This window comes from Crocodylus porosus, unplaced genomic scaffold (assembly GCF_001723895.1).
Source record: "Crocodylus porosus isolate Cpor-Errol unplaced genomic scaffold, CroPor_comp1, whole genome shotgun sequence".
NCBI classification, from domain to species: domain Eukaryota; kingdom Metazoa; phylum Chordata; order Crocodylia; family Crocodylidae; genus Crocodylus; species Crocodylus porosus.
Window position 1 is genome coordinate 11,049,810 of NW_017728914.1, and position 21,329 is coordinate 11,071,138.

The 21,329-nt window shown below is 39.1% G+C and overlaps 1 protein-coding gene across 3 annotated transcripts in view; it reads right to left on the reverse strand.

The window, feature by feature from the left end:
* Nucleotides 1-404: 404 nt before the first annotated feature.
* The window catches only part of TENM2 (teneurin transmembrane protein 2), a 1,069,972-nt gene continuing 1,049,047 nt past the window's right edge, over nucleotides 405-21,329 (reverse strand). For all 3 annotated transcript variants that reach the window (XM_019534873.1, XM_019534872.1, XM_019534874.1), the window contains 6 exons: nucleotides 18,514-18,689; nucleotides 16,625-16,860; nucleotides 10,332-10,628; nucleotides 7,650-9,264; nucleotides 3,339-3,469; nucleotides 405-2,303 (listed from right to left, as the gene is read on the reverse strand). In XM_019534873.1, the coding sequence (XP_019390418.1) occupies nucleotides 1,542-2,303; nucleotides 3,339-3,469; nucleotides 7,650-9,264; nucleotides 10,332-10,628; nucleotides 16,625-16,860; nucleotides 18,514-18,689 (3,217 nt within the window). In that variant the 3' untranslated portion in view covers nucleotides 405-1,541. The remainder of the gene's footprint in view (nucleotides 2,304-3,338; nucleotides 3,470-7,649; nucleotides 9,265-10,331; nucleotides 10,629-16,624; nucleotides 16,861-18,513; nucleotides 18,690-21,329) is intronic.

Here is a 21,329-nt window from a genome sequence, read left to right on the forward strand (position 1 = left end):
TCCACACTTATAATTCTTCATGTACTAGATCAGAGTGGCTAACCTATGCCATATGTGCCACAGGTGGCATGGGCAGCCTGTGTATGTGGCATGTGGCAGAGTGGGGAGGGGACAGGCAGCACAGTGGCAGATAGGACAGGGAGCTGACAGCAGGACATCAGATCAGGCAGGGAGCACAGGTAGGAAACAGAAAGCAGAGCACCAATTTGGTCAGGGAGCAGAAAGCTGAACAGCAGATGAGCTAAGGGAAAGGGAAAGGATTGAAGTGGCACTTGGGAAGGGTGCCAGGGCTATTTGTGGCACAGCTGCCAAAAAGTATGGCTGCCACTATAGTAGGTTATACAAACAGGCCCATTGATAGATCATTTCTCTTTTAAAAGAGTTCCACGATAGAAGACAAATAATTCACGGGAGTTTTAGAGACTTTATTTATGTATAAACAATTTAAACACTTTGCCATAAATTATCTTTGCCTGTCTCTATTCTTTGCTTAGCAGCAAATTAAAATTAATATAAAAACTCAATGAACAATTCATACATGTATATTACAAAAAAGTTCTTGTACCAAAGTTCTTATTAGACTTGTTTTTTTTTTCTTTTGCGGTGACTGTAATGTGATTGTCTCAGTTTCTCGACCAAACAAACACACTAATAATTTTTAAATCTGAAACAGTGATTGTGCCTTCTGGCTGATGTATGTACAGGGTGATCTGAAGTGGTGCCCATTTGCAATAGTGTAACACAATGCCCACAGCTCTACTGGAACTGATACCAACAAACTACTGAATCTAAACAGACTACACCCTGTAACTGTGTTATACTGTCCACAATGGAATCTTCAAAGACAAACAGAGTATGAAATTTATTTGTAGTGATTTATAGCCACCATTTTCAATTCAACTTTACACTCTGCCCTCTTTGAATAAATTAAACTTCAGGCCAGACAAACGCAGGGTCTGAGTGCAAGTGCAGGTTTTTTATGTTTTAAATATATTTTTCTTTACTATTTCCAGTGCTCTCTCACTTGCATTATCATTTTCCTCCAGTTGCTACACACAAATCACCCCAAAGTCATGTTTTAAATGCACCTGTATTTTGCTTTAAATGAAAACCTCTTGAATATTTATCAAACAAGCAGTCTGAATCTTTTTTTGTTTCATCAGCTGGTCTAGTGAAGGTGGCCCTCTTGGATTTCTTAAAGTTTGCTCACATGTGAATGGAGTGAGGTAATATAATATGAGGCCTTCTTTTTTATTTTTCTTTTTTTTTTTCTTTAGACCCAGAACAAGTGGGTAATATTTTAGGGGTACTTTTTAATTTGTATGGTTAAAGTTTTCAGTCTGGCTTTAGTCCACTTCAGGAAGTGGTTTTTAATCACTTCAACAGTAGCATTTAACTCAAAAAATGTGAGCTTTCTTGCCACTTACTATCCCAAAGTAGCTCAGCCTAGTGCCCCTGTTTAGGTCTTCATCTCCTTAGGAGAGGAGATAACAGTTGTGACTACTGATTCATCCAGCAAAGGATGACAGCAGGTTAATTTGTTACCTCTTTCCCATTTCATTCTGTCTTAAAAACTGGATGTTGCTGCTACTGTCTGCTAGCTCTGGGTACTGCTCCACTGGAAGTACATAGTATCCCTCGTAACCTTGAACCCTTCCTGTGTTCAAAAGTTGCTGCTTCTCTCCATCCGTCCATAAGCGGCTGCCCTCTTTGCCATCCCGCACCTTCTGCTGTTCTTTGGCCCATGCTGATCCCAAGGCTCGCTGTCGAGCCTGGTCTAAAACTCTTGCCTTTTCTTCATCCAGTGTGTCAGGGGTCAGTCCATAGCGTATGTTAAGCAGTAGAGTAGAGTACTGGAATTCAATATTAGTAAACCTTCGAGTCCTTCCATTGATAAGGAGGGTTGGCTGCGAAACTGTAACATTTACTCCACTATCCAGTACCTTCCGCCCACTGGTCATTGCCAGGGTGACAAGGTCACTGTCGGATGATCCAATCTTTACAAAGTAATGAGTATCCTTTCCCTCAATGCTGTAGTGCATTTTTTCCAAGTAGTAAGCATTGTTAAGGACAGAGGCAATTTTTCTGCTGTCTTCTGTGGCTATGCTGGAAATGCCAGTGGTTACACGGCCTTCCTTTACAGCAAACATGATCCCTTTCCCAATAATGGGAGTGGTTGTGGCAAACCAGTGCCCTGCTTTCTCTCTAATGTTGGCATGTAATCGTTTAGAGATGACCTGTCCCTCCAGGGCCATAAATGCTTGATTGTGTCTTTCTGTTGTCTGCTGGACTCCAGTAATTAGCTGCAAGAATAAACAAAGAAGACAGAGACTGTTTGAAAATGTTGACTTCAAAGACCTGTTTTAAACCTTATTAAAAAGATGAGTGACAAAGTACTGTGAAAAAAGCAAGTTATAAGAAGTGCCATTCATGCTGTTGCTTCCTGCCTACATACTGTACAAAGTCATATACTGTACAACTAAAGTGAACAGTGCATATACATATTATAGGATCAAAGACTTAAGAAGGAATAACTGCTAACAACTGATGTCAGAAGTTGGCCTAGTATTTATTTGCATAAGTAATTTCGAATATATTTTTGTCTCGTTTTGACGAAGTAAACAACATTAGTGGATAACAGTTTAATTGCAGTACCAAAAAACCCCCAAATGTCAAATAAATTTTAAAAAGTAACACTTTCTCCATATAACATTAGGAGTAAAGCTCTTTTTTAAACAGTACAGTCACTACAAACCGGTTTTATTGCTGTACACCAAAGGCGTAAGATTATGACCATAGAGGTAGAACAGATGGTAAATTACACCTTGAGATTTCCCTTGGATGTTGATAGTCAAACAGGAACTCAAGTGCACATGAATGAAGAACTAATGATACTGTATTTCACTTCACTCTTTAAAAATATTCTTTTCTCTACCCTACTTACCTTAGGCACTATAGAAACATAAGACTGGAAGGCATTTCCTAAGCTATTAAGTGCAATACCCTGCTACTTCAGGCACCACATCCTATAATCCCCTTCCTAAACTTAACAAACTCCAACTTACGAATGTTTGGTTTTTTGGCCAGTACAACTCCTATTGGGAGACTGTACCAGAACCTCACTCTTCTGACAGTTAGGGATTTCTTTTACTTTCTAACTTAAATGTATTCTGGGCCAGTATATACATATTTTCTCAGTGTCCTTTAGCTTGAATAATTCTTCTCCCTCTTTGGTGCTACTCCTCCCCTTGATATATTTCTTTTTTTCATGGAATGATACCCGTATGCAAGGTAAGATTGGCAAAATCACTGTAAGCCCAGCACAAACTGCTGCCTACCTGTCCATTTTCACATGCTTGACTCTCTGACAATTCATATGGAGGAGGTACAAAGTACATTTTTGCTCTAGGGAAACCAGGAATAATGTTGCTGAGCTGAAATCCAAACATCACCAGCCAGCTTTTCACATCTAAAAATAAAAAAAATAAACGAGTGAGTGAGAAAGAGATGTGTATCTCAGAGATGCTACAGTTAAAATTAAGAGCTTAGAGTTTGAACTCAGAATTTTTAATTTTTTTATTTGCCAGTTCCCAGAACCATACTGTTCCACGGTGAGCTGTTACAAGAATGATTACTGTAAATTCATAGAAATTGCTGACTAGTGAGATATGAGGTCTCCAGTAAACCCAATATCTCTGAATCCTTTATCAGTAAACATTTTCTGTACTGTTCCTCATGTCTGTCACCTCCTGCAGCTATAGCGGATGTGACACACTTCCCATTTACTGCTTTGAAGAACACTTGGAAAATTCCTCTTGTGTACAGTTTGGTTTTCCTTTTAGACCCCGCTCCTGCAAGATGTAAATGTTTAACTCTGGACACCAGCAATAGCTGAATTCAAGTCAACAGTGTAAAGCGAAGCACCTGTTTAAGTCTTTGCAGGATCAAGACCTTATTTGAGTTTCTCACTGCAAGTCTCTTGCATATGTGCTCCAGTTTGAGCTTTGTGATGTTCTGTTCGTTGGTTCTGAACGAGGCAGCTCTGGCTAATCCTGACTACTAGATTTGCTTTAGAAAGAGCAAAGTATTTTCAGAAACCAGTTTCAGCCTTCATTTTCTAGCTTTAAAAAGGAACACATTTATAGTTATTCACATTTAAAAAATAATGTTTACGGAAAACTTCAGTTTTCTGTCCCTCGTTCTCCTGAAAAATGAGACTGTGAGGGAGAATGTATGCTTTTTTACTTTCTTAAAAAAAAGTTTGTGTGATGTTTAAGATTGTGCTGAGCTGCTGACGATTTCGTTGCAGTGGAATTTTTTAACATTTTAGCGATTCTTTTGTCCTCCTTGAAAAACTCATTACAGATTCTACCCCCATTGTCTTAAAGATAATTGTACAAATCTCCCATTATATTATACCTAATTTATTTTTTCCCTATGGCTATCCATAAAGTAGGACTCTTAGTCCTTTCTATGGTTTCAGTTTATTTCATTCAGTATAATATTACCTGCCAAAGAATTTACTTTAATTTTTCTCATCTAGCAATAAAAAGGAATCTCCCTCCACACACATTATAATAGTTCATTATTTTTCTTTTCTAATGTTCTTTATAATATATCATTACACAGCTGGAGGAATCCTCTCCTTTAGCAAAAACTGTCAACAAATGAACAGTTGACTGTAAATATGCATGTAAAGGGCTGTGCATAAAGGAGGTTGTGTTCATTACTCATTTATGAAAATTAAGCTATTTATATAATGACTTCTTGTCCAAAGACTGGTAGAAGCCCATGAGAGCAGCAAGTATCTTCATCACCATTATTATAGTATTATGGTGAAATGCATGATATAGAAGCAATTAATGTATCTTTCCTGAATTTCTTTTGTGGATGCATGAATGAAAATGATATAACATCTGAATGTAATAAAATCTCTTAAGATGAGACAGGGCACACTGGGCCAATGCTATTGTACTTGTCAGGTGCCTAAGCAATATGCATCCAGGAATCCATCCTGTTCAAGTCCTGAAAAATAGCTAATGTGACTAGTAATGTGACTCCACCATCTTAGCCTTAAGACTAAGTCGCACAAAGCAGTGAGCAGGAAGGGGTCTATCTTCTGCATTAGCATTTTTTTAGTAACTCAAACAGGGTGAAATAAGCAAACAGGGTGTGGACACATGTAACAAACTGTTCCCAAATGCCACTGACTGGGATTTAATTTACAGCTGTTATGGGTCAGAGGGGTCTACAGATACAGTGCCCTAATGTTCCAAGTCGAACAATCACCTTGCATGAGTTGAAGTGCTGTGTCTCTGACACCGGGGGATGGGAGTGAACACTCTGCCTTATGGTGGACGGGAGGTGAGGGGTGGGTAGAAGAAATGCATGCATTCATGTTTTGGGGTCACAGGGGAGGGTGACTTATGACTAGGGGTGTTTTCACTTTGCTGCTTTCCTTTCTCTCAACATGAAAGTTCAGTAGCTTGCACCTGACCGAACTCTGCAGCGGGCTTGCCTGACTTGGTGTGGCTGGGTGTTGAGGAACGGTGGACAGATTACTTGCGTCTCCAAGGGCTGTTGAGTAGGGAGTGAGGACACAGCTGGTTGTGAGAAAGACAGTGTTTATTGAAGAAGCAAATGCAAGGGAGCTCATTGATAAAAAGTGCTGACAAACCAGGAGATGAAAAGGGGTGCTGGAGTTCTGGTCAGGCACCAGACAGGCCACTTGCGGCAGAGTTGGGGGTGGTGGTGAGGAACAGTACAATGTGCGATATCTGAAGGACTAACCAGACTTGTGTCATGGAACATGGGATGCAGACAGAAGAGACATGCATGCTTGGCCACCTGAAAGTGCTCTACAGTCATACCAAGACACACATGCATGGTTGCAGAGTGCTTTAAATGTGGTTGATTGCATGATACAATTAACTCTCATCTAATGAGGGATTAGATGAAGGTGCTTCAAAGTGTAGTGCCTTAGGGAACTTCAGGAGGGAGCTGTGGGCTGGGGTTTTCCTAACATAAGCTGGAGTGGGGATGGGTGGATTGGAGGGCCCCATCTCACAGCCCCCCTTCATCCCCCTCCCCCTGCAGCTCAGGTCAGGCAAACCACAGCCCACAGCTCCCTTCCCTCTCTTCTCCCCCAGACAGCACCGTAGCTGGGGGGATAACGGGGAGGGGAGGGGAGTTAGAGGAGAAAGTCTGCATGCAGCCTCCTCTGCTGGATCAGTACCAAAGTGGAGATTGATTCCCTCCCTTCCCACCAAACAGGTGGATGTCTGTTGGGTCGGGGGTGGGGGGAGTCACTCTAACTCATGGTACTGTGTGTTAAGTACCATGAGTTAGATCAGGGACCTGCATGTCTGCCAGTGAGCAGGTCTGCTGAGAACTAACTTTAGATCAGATGCACCAGTTTTAGGACAACCTCAGCTCAGTGAAAACTTGTACGCTGGGGCATTTAGATTGCCCTAGTGTGATTAGGGGGATCTAAGTGTAACACTTGTACATATGCAAAGGCACTTGAAGCACTTCAGATATTAACTCTGTCCAGGGTCTCAGAGTATTCACCCTGCAAATAAGCTGTAGGGCCTAAGGAATGCTATGCCTATAGTGTAGTTGTATTCAGAAACAACTACCAACATCCTAATATTGCTTTCCTTTTAAAAAAATCACATTTCACTTGAAGTTCTAACTGCCACTAAAATTATGGCAACTCTTTGATTATTTGTTAAATGATACCTCTGCTTTAATTACCAGGTGTTAGAGATTTAACTTTGAAAGAGTTTCTCCTGAACATATCTTAATTACCTTTCATTTTAAAATAAGTGTTAGCAGCTACTTCAAGTTCTATGTGATTTTTACTAAGTGCCAAATTAGTACTAATTAAGAGGAGGTTACAAGTTTAACTCAATCCTGATATATGTTTAATCTAAATGAAAATTACTGTTTTTTGCATTGCAACGCTACAGATGTTCCCCAAAAGTTCTCAGTTTTCCAAGGGGAAACATTATTTTAAACAAGTTTCTCTTTTTAAAACAGTACCAAAGGACACTGTTTGATATGAAAGCTTGAATGGGGGAACAGTGGTTTAAAAGAATGCTAGTGTACAACCAGAGCCAGAGCCATATTTAAAGTTATCATACAATTTTGAGGATAATGTTGGATGGACAGGGAGTCAAGAGACTTGCATCCTAATTCCTGCCACTCTTGGGTGACTCTGGCAAATCACCTTCCCTCTTTTCTTTGGCTTCCTCATTTGTAAAACAGAGATAATTGAACTTTTCTTTGGGCAGGAGTTTGAGACATAGATGACAAGTACTATATAAAAGCTAAGAATTATTATTACTTGGAAGTGATTTCCTCTTTACTTCACTACCAAGTGTGTTCTCCCTTTCATGGACTCTTAATTTGGGGGCAGTGCATAAGAAACAAGTATTAGGGATCAAGATCGTGCAGCCCTTTTCATCTTGTCTAAAGGGAAAGTGGTTCTACCTTAATGAGAGAAGGGCTCTGCAGGTGATAGGGACACAAGAGAGGGGGGTCCTAGGATGGAGAAATCTGATCAATTTCCTTTTCCAACACAAACTTCCAAGCATAAAGACATTTAGTTTAAATATATAAACAAAGAACTGATATGGAGTTCTCACCTGTTACATAATTCTTTAAATCCAGTTCATTGCTGAGAGGGTTGTTGCTCTTGAACATGTACAAGTTGAATGGAGCAGGCTCCTTACCGATGTTTTTCCACATTGTGTAATCAGGAGATGTCCAGCGCCCAGCCAGAACGTCATAGTCTCTCTGAGTAAAATGGACCAGTTTTGTCAGAGGGTCATATAATCCTCCATGAAATCCAATAACTAATTGGAAGTCAGGGTTGGAATCATAATATATTTCTCCATATGCAGTATACTGAAGTTGCTTGATCATGAGGCCATTAATACTAAATACTGCCAAGGGTGTTCCTGTGTTATCAGAGGCGACATAGTATTCTTCTCCACTGCTGCTTTCCATTGCAAAGAGATGGCCTTGTAAATCATAGTATAAAGAGGTAATCTCTGAATTGGAATGGTTATAGATGTGTGTTACTCTTGTTGGGTTGTGAAGATCAGCATAAAAGTACTGAAGATGGTGCCCCAGGTTAGTTTTACAAGAAGCCCTTCGCCCCAGTCCATCGTAACGGTACTGAACACTCCATCCACTTGCTTTGTTGTAAGCTCTTGTTAAGAGACCTTTGGAATTGTATTCAAATATATCTGAGCCTCGCTGGCACAAGAATCCATCATCATCAATTTTGTATGGCATGTCACCCAGACGTGTAATCCTGTCTCTAAGATCATACCGTAGAGGCATCAATCGGACACTATTTCCTGGATTCAAGAGATGAAGATTCCCATTAAGATCATAACTATAACGCCAGGTTGGCCTGTCATTTACTGCCACACTTTGGAGCTGCCCATCTCCATCGTAATCATAGGTATATTTAGTTGTGTTGGCATAAGGTCCAAGTTTCAGTTCTCTCTTAGTCACTCTTCCCATGCTATCATATTGGACTGTCATCCAGTACATGAGTGATCTAAACATTTCATACTGAACCTCTTTAATGCGTCCATGGGTATCAAAGTGTTTACTCAGTGTCATCACTGCGGTAGTAATGATTTGATTTATATCATAATAGATGACTCCAAATTTGCCAAAATGCTCTACTTTTCCAGAGATTTCATCATAACGGTAAAGATCAACTGGAAGAGGCGTCTCACTTATTATAGGCTTGATGCTAGCAATTCGAAAGCTATTATCATGATAGGTATAATCAAACCTCGCATTGACCATGCCTTCTTCAGAGAACCTATAGATTTGTTTGTCAACCAGTGGACCGATTTTACGGTATCGAATTGTGCATGAAAAGCCACCACTCTGTAAGTTCACCATTTTCAGGACTCCAGTAGTTTCATCATATCCAAAAGTAACTGCAGTACTGTCATAAACAATTTCAGACAACTTGGATAGTTTTCCATACTTGTAGAACACTTGTCGCCCAGTTCCTAAAAATGATGTTTTCAGAATCCTGCCATCATCACTGTAATCAAAAATCACTGAAGCATTGCTTTCAGGAGGATTATAAATATTCCTAATGTAGCCAATAGATGTATGAGTAGACATGCTGTGTCGAGCAACACTAGGCATGGTAACAGCGTGGAGCCGGTCTGAGGAATCATACTCAAAGATGTACTGCCGCTGGCTCTGAAGTAGTAGTACCATAGACTATTAAAAAAAAGATAATGATTATTTAATTTCACTATTTCTCACTTTCTTTTTTTTGTAAACTTATCAGGGAAAATACTTTTAGATTAAACATTACCCAGTAGGTTTTAGTGTTGTTACAACAATACAAAAGCCATACTTAAATCTCAGGTTACAGTGCTGACCCACAGTATGAATATACTGCCAACAAGTCTGAGAAGGTTATCAACCCCAGCCGCATCTACACAAGACATTGCCTGTGTTGTGGCCCGAGACTACTGCACAGTAGTGTTGCCTGGCAGAAACCATGATGTGATGCTACTGCACATTAGTCTTAGGCTACTGAGCAGTCATTGTCATAAAAAAGCCGTTCATCATTGCTACTGTGTAGTAATGCGGGTTACTGCGCAGTAATGACTGCGCAATCAGTCTCTCGTGTAGACATGGCTCCTGAGAAGGAAATACAAGGAGCTGAAGCACATTGTATCAGCATCTTGGGTCTCTTACTACTTTCTGTGGGAAGTGAGACTAATGTGTTAATTTATATCTCCTCTGGCAGTTGTAATTCACACTGATTGCCATAATACATAAGTAGAAAAGTTAGCATAAAGAACAGCTCTAGCATACTTAAACAATAGTGTGGAGGAGGGAACATAACATGCAGTGTTTTTAAGTATTAGACAAACTTCCAAGATCAAAGTGTCTTAAACTAGGCTAACTAGAGATGAATTACCATATTTTCACTTAATAAATAATGATTACAGATAAGTTATCTGCTGCTACTGGCTATTCTGCCAGGTTTAGTCATGCATTTTCAGTCTTAAAATAGTAAAATTTATCCTGTTAGTTTATGCTATTATGTGGTGAGCTATTCTGTTTTATGGAAATATTGGAGGAGCTGAACCACGAAGAAAGTATGTCCTTTGATTAATTGAAAAACTAGAAGATTCACAGATTAGGTACAAAAGAATTCTTAACTATTGGAACACCAAGGTTTCTAGATTAATTTTGTGGATGAAGGCCAGAAAGAACATGTAATTGAACAGTCTCTTTGTAGCGAATGTTGTAGTTTAAATTGAGTCACCTACTTTTTCCAGGTATGTATAACTCCACACTTTCCCATCAGCAAACATGCGGGATATAATCCTGCCTTGTTTGTCTATATCTGTTCTTTCACTCATGGCACCACGCTGAAGTCCAGCCAATCGTCCATTGAAGAAATAAGAGACATTCACAGCAGCCAGCCCACTGCTGGGTAGCCAAAGAAAAGGACGTCCTAACTGATCATAAATTATCCGCAATGTAAATTTTCTGTGATCATCATATATTTTTTCTGTGCGTATATTCCGGTCATAATCAATGGACAACAGGTTCCTTCCATGGACCTATTCAAATAGAAATAGGCTGTATTCAGTGATCAGTAAGCACTAACCCATTGTGCTAATGTCTACATTGAAAATAATAAGTATAAAAATAAAATGTTCCAAAACTTACTAAAATTTACAGGATTTGTAATGGCTTCATTTTCACAATTGTTCCCTAACCCCACGGTTTTATTGAGATATTTGCAACATCCACGCAGCCTGGCTTAGTTGTAGTCCCCAGGAGAAAGCCCTAGGCTTGTCACGCTTGACAGCTATACTGTCACCCACTACTCAAAATATAGGCTACTAGCATTTAGCAGCTAACCACTGAACATACTCAGAGGTCATTTTCCTACTGCTAACAACAATCATTCTCAATCTTTCCTTATTACAACCCTAAGTTATGATATAAAAAATAATGTGCATCTTTATATCCAGCTTTTGGCTGTGAACAGACATCATATTTGTCTTGGGATAAACCATGTTATCCTGGGACAAAGTGCAGCCATACAGACATTATGTCCATTGTCCTAGGATAAAACCTAAAAAACATTTCCTGGATAAGATATAATAACAGTTTACCCTGGGATATTGCCAAGCATGTCTGTATAGGTAGCCCAGGATTGCATCATTGAATCAAGGATAGAAAATTCTGGGATACCTGTACTGAATTGAGCAACTCACTAAAACCTGATTAGAAGGGTGATGTGTGTACACACCAATCCTGGGAATATTTTTGTTCCCAGACAAACAGAAGTACAACTTATCCAGGGATAAATACAACATCTGTTCCTAACCATAAAGAAGGATTTGCTGGACTCCTCTGGGGGTTGAACCCCCCAGGTTGGGAACTCCTGGCTTTAATACTTTCTTAGTTATTCCCTCCATGATCAACTCAGAGGCTTTTTTCCTTATAGGCTCAACACATGCACTATTTTGCAAGTTCATTCCTTTTTTGAGCCTTTGAGCTCTAATCCTAGACAGTACTTCTGGGTAAACTGGACTCCCAGCATCTTGCAAATGTGACTCCCTAAGAAGCAAAAAAGCACAGACCAACTGCAGATGCTTCCTCAGCCTGATGAAGGATGTTTGGACCCAAAAGCTTGTTAAGAAGAATTTTTCCAACTATTTTAGTTTGTCTAATAAAAGATATTGGATTTACACAAAAAACCTTGGGTACAAAAAAAGTTTAAAAAACTTCTTTAGATTGGGTAAATGTATTTCACTTTCCTGCTTTGTTCAATTAAACTTTTCAAAACCAAAGTACAGTATGAAACGTTTCAAATCCACAAGAGACTTTTTTGAAACTTATAAGCAAAACAGGACCAAGGGGTTATAGATATGGCATACATAACCTTAACTACAGTGTTTGCTGCTACAAATTCTATAATGAGTGAGATAAATATTTTCACTGGAGGCTGAGCCAAAGATCCAGGCCAATGCTATAATCTAATAAAGCTTCTTAACTAATTTAATTGTAAATGCACCATTAATAAAGAAGAAGTCTTTAAATAGATATCTTTTGACAGCAGTGACTACTTAAGAAATATTCGTCAGTTCCTGGGAATTTGTGCTTCAGCTTTATATTTTATAGTAGCTTTGATTAAGCAAAATTTTTTCTTATCCAAACTTAAATTGCACATCAAACAATATGTAAATTAACCCTGAGCCATCCTAGAGGACATGAAAGTTATTCCGAGTTATTTTCACTGACAGGGTAAGCCCAATTCCCATCCCAACCCTACTGAATTCCTCTGTAGGAATTCAGCTATACAGAAAGCAATTTTAAAATTAATATGATTTTGTGTTCATAAAGAAATAATTATTTTTAATTATCGTTCATTTTCCTCTGATTTCCTCCCATTAGTAAAATTCTTTAACACTATTTTCATTTCCTCAGTGGGTAACTCTTAGAAAGAGCTCTTCATGTGGGATTTCCTAGAGAAGGTTTTGATATTGCCATATACAAATTCCGATACAGAGGTGTGTGTGTGTGTGTGTGTTTAATACATTGGAAATGCTCAATTATCCCATTTGTTATTCAAGGATCTAATGGGAAAGGAGACTTGGAAGCAAAGCTCAAAGCTAGTGGGCACACTTTCAGAGGTGTGTGCATAAAATTGGTGTGAATGTCAGTTGTGTATGGAAATCCCTTGCTTTGTAAAGATCTGCTGGGAAGCATAAGATAGCTTTCACTACTCAGATATTAACGTATCAGAGACAACTGACATAAAATTAAAGGGAAATTTCTCTAGTGTATTTCTGAACTCTCATAAAAATCTCAGAATATCCGTATTTTGAAGAAGAAAAGTCCCTTCTCAAATAAGCTCAGTGAATATATTACCAGCTTTCCTATGTGAGCATTACAAGGCATTTTTAAGTTAATTATTATATAATTAGAGAGCCTTAAATACAATTTCCAGGTTTTAGGTCTCATCTCCTCTGGACCTCTAGTTCTTTGGATTTTCTCCTGCACTGCATCATGACTTTGTAACACTAAATAATGACATTCTGCTTTATTACATAATTGGAAAACACAGAAGAGCAATAAAACCAGGTTTGGGAGCACTATGAAGTTGCTTTCTGAACCTCTGGAGATGCTAATCTAGCGTCACAGCCCAGTAACAAAAGTGTTCCTGCATTGTTTCTTCCTCTGGGATGGATGGCATGTGGGTTCTTCCACATTGGGTAATTTTTGCAGGCAGTGAGTGAATAGGAACTAAAAGTCTGAAAATCCAGCTCTCTTATATGAATTTTACATCCTTAATATTTTTTTTAACCTCATAACAGATAATCTTTGTCTGAAAATCTGAGTTGAAATGTTCTCTTTTTTCACAAAAAGAAACTGAATATGTTTCATGAAGGTTAATAGGTTTTCTGTCATAGTGAAGTGAAGCACTAGCTTTCTGAAATCATTACACAGAAGAATAGTTACGCACACATAAACATTACTCAGAGAATAAAACAGCACCTGCTTTGATAACTCAGTAACTTGGTTTTCATTTGTAAAATACTCAACACCACAGAGTATAATTGCAATGTCATATTAATTATATAGAAACCCAAACAAATGACTAACTCCTACTTCTTTTGGGAACACTAATAACACTATTACAAATATCATGACTGAAGATTATCTAGCAAGCTATTTTTCTTTTGTTCTGCTACCTACACACGCATCTGTTTCTTCCTTTTGCTGTTGCTGTGTAAGTCACAATAGAGAAGAGTCCTTCCAGAATATGGTTAATGGCTCTTCCAACAAAAATTACTTAAGTGTTTTTACACTGTATGTAAAAAATCCCTGGAGTGGAACCTCCCGTAGGGCTCTGTATTACACTTCCTGCGTGACATTCAACATACTCTTGATAATGAAATAGTAGACAATAAAGTGGATAATGTAAAGGTAAAGAATAGGTTTTTGCTTCATTACGGCTTTCTGGAAGTGTATGCATATCCAAATAAAGATGTATTTATAGCAAGAGCTGGGACAGGTAACAACAGTGATGTAGAGATGGGCATCAGCATTGACTAATTCTCACCAGAAAACAAGGGACCCCTTGGTATGTAATCTGGTTGCTAGCCCAACCGCTGTGTCTTCACTGCTTTTGTTACCTGTGCTACCCATCTTAAAGTTAGTACAGATCTGTGTTACAATTACATCTTCAGTTTGCTAGGTAGACATAAACTTGGAGTCGGCCTCAAGTTGAGGGGCCAGGTTCCCTACTTTCAGCTGAGATTTATGCTGTCATAGGCAGGAGACATAATGCCTTCACATCCACTGTATAGCCTTTCAGATACACTTATCTCAGCTGTGAGTTGGTGCCTAGATGAGCTCTACACTTGGGACCCTTTCCCCCACCAAAATTCTCTCTGCTATCACTACTAGCAGTCCCATCTCTCTTGCCCTTAGGGAGCTCAGGCAGCTGCATTATGGTTAATACACATGTAGGAGGCTTAGCTTGAAATTAAGTGCTGAAAAGTCATAAATCATGTTCAAATGATTTGATGAGAAGGGTAAACTACAAGGATGAAGCACTGCTAATGGTACACTGTTGTATTGGAGAAGACGCCTGGGATAAAGTATAGAATTACTAATATGCAACCATACAGCTGATGGGATATACTGCAAGGGGTTATTTGTGTGTTAAACAGCAGGAGGTTGCTGTCCAGAAGAAAACAAATGAGTTTGTTATCAGAGTCCTGCTAGCACATAATACTCAAATAATCTTTTTATGTTGGTTTTTGTACTGGTACCCCTCACCACACAGTACCTGAGCTCCAGTCATCAAGAACTGATTGTATCAGACTCCTCTTCCACTTCAGATTGTTTTCTTGCTCTAGTTGCTGCCCATATTTACATAAGAAATTTCAAGTGGGAGACATAATACCAAAAACGGTATTTTCCCTTAAGACATTAATCCCATACAAGGTCAGGCTCTTGCACTAGAGCCTTCCACTTTCCTCTTGTTCTGGGTCTTGGTCCTAATTTTAGGCCTCACTGTGGAGGTACGTGTGTGTTCAGATTGGTTTTAAATACCCACTAGAATCTACCGATTCCTGTTTTTTCTCCTGTTGCTACTGTTATATCCCACATTACTGCATCCTTCTGCCTAGCCTGCTTTCCAGGTGCTTCCTCACAATTTTCCAAAACAATTGTTTTATTTTATTCACTAAACAGTTTACAAAGATGAATTAAAATAAATGAGATGCAAATAAATTCTATGCTTTCTCCCTCATTTTCAAATTGCATTTTCAGTCCACTCAACCTATTATAATCTCATGGTGATTTTCATTTAACAGAGCTAAATGGATATGTGATTATTGTTACAGGAACTAACAGCAGACAATTAAATGTTGAGGTGTTGATAGATAAAGCTGTGTTTTGATTTGCATAAACATGATGCTAGAGAATCTAACTCTGGAAAGGTTTCAGTTTTAAGACTTGTGCATTTAGCTAATTACCACAAGTACCTCCATTAAGTTTTTAATTTTTAGAGTAAGAATTATAGCCACTTTATTTTAGGGCCTCATTTATTTTTGTTTTGAAGACCTAGTCAACATGCAGAGCGGATTTATCTTAATAATCAACTTCTGGAGTACAGCATATCAAAAATCAATTATACAGCCCTGAAATCCAGTCATTAAGACTTTAGCTGCTAATCTCATTCCTTTTTTAAAAATTTGTCTTCTACCAGAAAATTACAAGAGCATGTGACTCTGAAGGAATGGGCAGTAGTATAAGGAAAACAGGAAAGATGATTGATAAGTCAGCAGTGAGAATTAGCTAACTACTGGACAACAGAAAACTATTAAAATGTTAACATCCTATATTGCACCTGCAAATTACGAAGCACTTAATTTAACACAGAATATCTAATTTTAACACCACCTCCCTATGCCTATACAGCCTGATCAAATACCTAATGACATCAATAGAAAATTTTAAATTGACTTGAATGGGCTTTGAACCAGGGTCATGGCTTTTTTCACCCCATTAGTCCTAAATCCTTTCCAGTCTGTGCATCCTGGGGCCACTTCATCCACCTCTGAAACTTTGGGCACCTTAGGGGAATGGGGATGAAAAAATGACCATTGTTTTATATAATTAGGCAATTCAGGAAAGGAAATAAAAACAATACCTGTCTCATAGAAATGGTTACTGGAATTTAGGTGAAGTAGAATGCAGCTAGGCAAACAAGGATTCTGTTTGGCTCATGGGACTAATTCTTATGCAGAATGGTATGTACTGCAAGAGACCCCCAAGGGTCAGGACATCAATCTTCCTGTTAGAAAGCCTACATTTTCACAAGTGCTGTGGGGTCCTAGCACTGAACTAGGCATTTTTACCATCCTCTTCTAATGACAGAACTTCTACAGCCAGTAACAGCTGACTATCCTCATATTTAACTTGGATCTAATTCACTTCCAATCTATGAATCAAAATGGAATAAAATAACCTTCCATATGGAAAAGGAGTCTGTATAGAGGAGAAAACACTATTTTGTAATGACACTTACCCTGAGCTTTCTTCCAAACACAGTCACTTTGCCTTTAATCTGCTCTTTTCTTAGTCGCCATTCAATTGAGTTTAAGCCATTTTCCATTGGTAGGGAAATATTACACCGTCCTATGGTGGGGGTTACAGTGCCGGTCAGGACATGAGGTTCACTGTGGAAGCTAATGCTCATTCCATTGGCATACATCACTCTCAAAGTGCCATTATTACAGAGCTGGTAGCTATTCCTCACTTGATCTAGAGAGAAGAAAATTACGTAGCTACTTTAGTCATAAAAAGAACATCTCACCTAATTTGATGGGTTTTCATGGCACTTCTGTTGATGTCAAGTGAAGTCTGCTTGCAATTACCACTTACATGGTGATACAGTGGAAATTACCATTGCTATTGATTTATGTAAAGAACAACCATATTAATACTGTGAGCCTGCAGAAAAAAATCCCATTATATTTTCCCTTTACTGTTAATTATAAATCAAAATGTATATTGATGTCTTTCACAGCATAATTTATGTGAATGCATTTTTAAAATCAGCAAAACTCAGAGGAAAAATGATTTTAATTCAACTACTGGATCTACCACAAGCCTATTAAATTTTGGGTTATAAAAAGTTTCTGTTGGAAATTTTGTCAGGAATGAGAAAGTAAGCCCCTCTTCTTTTTCTTTCTCTGTTTAAAAACTGCCCTCCCAGCAGACACATGGCAGGGTATTATAGATTAGCTTTAAATCCTAAACCTGTGATGCTCCAACAATACAGGCTGGCAGCAACAACCCTTTGTGTGCGTGGCATTCTTCAATCTACTACAAAAGAGCTGTGCTAGCCAATCAGATGCCTGGCCTTTTTGCTTACTGATAAAAGTTATAAAAATAAACCTGTACTTTTATGGTCATGTTATTCTCTGCCTGGTTGACACCAGTGAGGTCCCTTCTGAAAGGCAATCAGAACAGAGGTTTTCAATACCTGTATAGTGTGCAGCTGCCATCTGAGCATCAATGCCCATCTGACAAAAGGATAACATCTACATAATTAATCATGTGGCATAACTGGAATAGAGTCATTGGAAAAGGATGCATCACAGGATAATAGTCTATAAATGTTGACATTTCTGTCAGAAGAAGACTATTGTCCTACAACAATGTTCTGATGCCAGTGACATTATCTCTTAATTAAAAAAACATCACCCACAGAATTCTTTTCAATCTGTATTTGGTAACTGTGACTTTACAGCACACTACAATATTTGGTCCACATCAGGAAGTTGCACCTAAAGGAGTGTTTAATCTTCTTCATTGCTAATCTCTGGGACTGTACTGGGCCTTTGTTATCTGAAGTGCTGATGGGCAATGAAATCACATAGTAAACCACCTGTTTGTCACTGCAGCATGAAAGGCCCTGATTCTGATTTTACTAAAATGAGTAGATCCAATCAGTTGAAAGAACTTGCATAAATATTGGTGTAGGGCTGGGAGCTGACCTCACTTAAGCTCATCATAGCAAAACCCAGCTGCTCTTCTGGGATTTTACACAGAGTGAGCTAACATTTCGCAACCAAACCTCACTGTTTTTGGCAGTGAAGATATAGCCAATGTTGCATTGAAAGCAAGTGAAGCAAACTTGATATAAATGTATCAGCAGAACGAATCTTCTCCAGCAGGTAATGGTTAAACTAAATTAGACAGCACTTCCTTCTGCTTGCCCTGAAAATCTGCAAGTTTAATAGTGTGCTTATGGGAGTCATTCTCTCTTGCCGAAATGTTTTGTGTTTTTACCAGTTCAGAAGTGTTCAGACCATTTCAGAAGCTCAAATGATTATTCTGAATGGCTACTTTGAATTCTTAGGAGGATACTGGGTGTCTAAGTATGATATGCTGAACAGTATATGTCTGTACCTTGAACTACTGTGTAGGAAGCCTCCACTGAGGAAAGATTGGTAATGACTGTAACATCATCATCTCGATTGGAATTCTCAATATCTATGGTGATAGACTTTTCCATTTCACGGTGAAGGCTGGTAACCACTCCAGTGGGGCGTGTTACATTGGTTAGTCGTCCTTCATGGTCATAGCTAATGGAGAAAGTTATGAGAGCAAAATGAGTATGCATATATACCTGACTTTTCTCTATATGGTACATTAAAATGCACCATATTCTTGCTAAAATTAGCATGAAACAGAGTCTTCAAGAGCATTATGATTATGTTCATCATGCTGTATCTTAAAACTGGCAATGTTTATGAATTCCTATTTTTCTAGAGAAAAAACAAAGTCAATCCAGAGAAACTCCTTTTAAAATCAATTGCATCATTTTAGACTGTCACTGGGTGCATTTACATGAGACACTGACTGTGCGATAGCAGTAAAATACTGTGCAGTAGCATGTCACAGCATGGATAGTGCTCCTGTATACACTACTGAGCAGTAGCATTACCTAAAAGACATTTGTCGACACTACTGCACAGTAACTTCAGTTTCTGCGCATTTATTTAGTATGTGCTAATACAAGTACTAAATAGATGTGCAGTAACAACTGTGCAGTTGCATCTCATTTAGACATGCCCAATGAGAACAGTATTTGGCCTACAGAGTTATCTGTAATGAAGAAATGCTTATTTTAATATTTATACGTCATTACAACTGGATTAAGGTAAGTGGAGTCATAGCTCATTGTTCACCAAAAAATGATACCCAGAGACTTTATAGCCAGTGAAAACTACTGAGTTTTAGGTGACATGAAGATGAACCTGCATTTAAAGTTTAACAGAAAGAAACCTATCTGAGAATGTGATTTCTGTGTGGTCAGTCTTGCATTTTGTATCAAACTTGTGTTCATGAAAATAACAGAATAATAGCACTGTGGAGAGCCAAGTTACAGTGTAGGCTGGTGTTATGCAAGAGGCAGGACACAGCTCAGAAAAATGTTTCTTCATTATCATAGAATCATAGAAAAGCAGGGATGGGAAGGACCTGAGGGCATCTAGTCAGAGAATCATTTAAATAATGATTTAGATGATTGTCCAGCCCTAATGTCTATGAAATCTATAAAATCTAAACCAGCAGTTGGCAACCTTTTCAGGCAGCAGGAAGGAATGATGCAAAGCTTGGTGAGTGGGCAGGAGGGTGCCAGGCCACTGCTGTCACCACTTTACCTTGGCGTGGCACAAGGAGGCAAGTGCTTGGCACAATCACTTCTCTGTGCTGTGGCACAGGAAATGCCCACTGCCAAGTGCTGCTGAAGCCCCACATCTGCAGACTGGATCCAGCCCACGGAGGATAGATTGCTAACTCCTGATCTAAACCTTCTCATCCAAATAGCTGTCCATCTTGCAAACTTCAGATGACGGAGATTCTGCAGCTTCACTAAGTAATCTATTCTAGTATTTAACCACCTTCACAGTTAGCGAGTGGTTTTTATACGTCCCTTCTTGTTTATTCTGTCCTCTTCAGATACAAAGTTGTCTATCATCATCCTCTCTATTACAACACAGCCTAGTCAGGTATTCCCAAGCAGGGGTTACTCGCGCCCCTGCAGTGACCAGTCAGTGACCAAGGAGGAATCCCTCTGTGACCAATCTTGCTGACCGGGGAAGGAGAGGTGTCCCCCTGTGGCTGATTGCGAAGCGGCCATGGCACTCCTGGAAGCAGCAGCAGTGCTCCCAGAAGTGGCTGCAGACACTTCCAGAAGTGCCTTGGCTACTTCTAGGAGTGCCATGGTGCTCGCACTCTGGCCAGTGCTCGCAGGGGAGCACCGGTGCTCCCACCTGCCAGCCCTGCCCATCACGTAAGGGGCTAGAGTAGCCTGTCAGGGGGTGCATCAGAAGTTTCAGGGAGTGCACATGCACCCCTGTGCTTCCCTATGCATCACCACTGTTCCCAAGTTGGTGTTTTTACATTTGATTGCCCTACACTAAGTGCAGGGCTTTATACTTGTCCTTACTGCATTTCAACCAATTAGTTTTGGACCATTTTCCCAGTCTGTCAATGTCACTTTGAATCCCTCCACCCAGCTAAGTCTCATCTGCAAAGTTACTAAGTGTGCACTCAATTCTATCCTTCAAGTTATTAACAAAGATATTAAGGCATACAAGACCTAGGACAAAACGTTAGAAGCCCCACCTGATACTTAGTTTGGCACTGAGCCATTGATGACTACTGCATTGTGAACCTTAAACTTCCTTGCTGTTCTAGCTGTGAAACTTCATCTGAATAAGAGCTTACAACCACAGCAGATGGACAATGGACTTTAGTACACTCTTGTTGGTAGTATAGGAAAACATAGAGAAACCAAACAATTTCTGTACATTTCAGCCTGGGACTAAATTTAAACATGTAAGCTGCCCAACTGATTTCAACATGATTGCCTTTATGACTACAGAGATCTAAAACAGTAATGTATTACACAGACTGCCTGACACACATCTGAGAATTTTTAGGCCTTTATGAACGTATACATCGGTACCAAGTATTCTAACTTAAAGAAGACAACTATAGAGAAGTGTATCTTACTGAAACCTAATGAAATACTCAGTTAAAGACTGAACCAGTTAGGAAACAGACTTATTTGTAAATTTTGGAAGCTGAAGCCAGATGGGACAACTGTGATTCTTCAGCTTGACCTCCAATACGTTCATGTAAGGTGCTTATGACAAGATATGTATTAACCAATATGGTTTTTATAAAAGAGAAATCATGCCTCTCTAATCCATTAT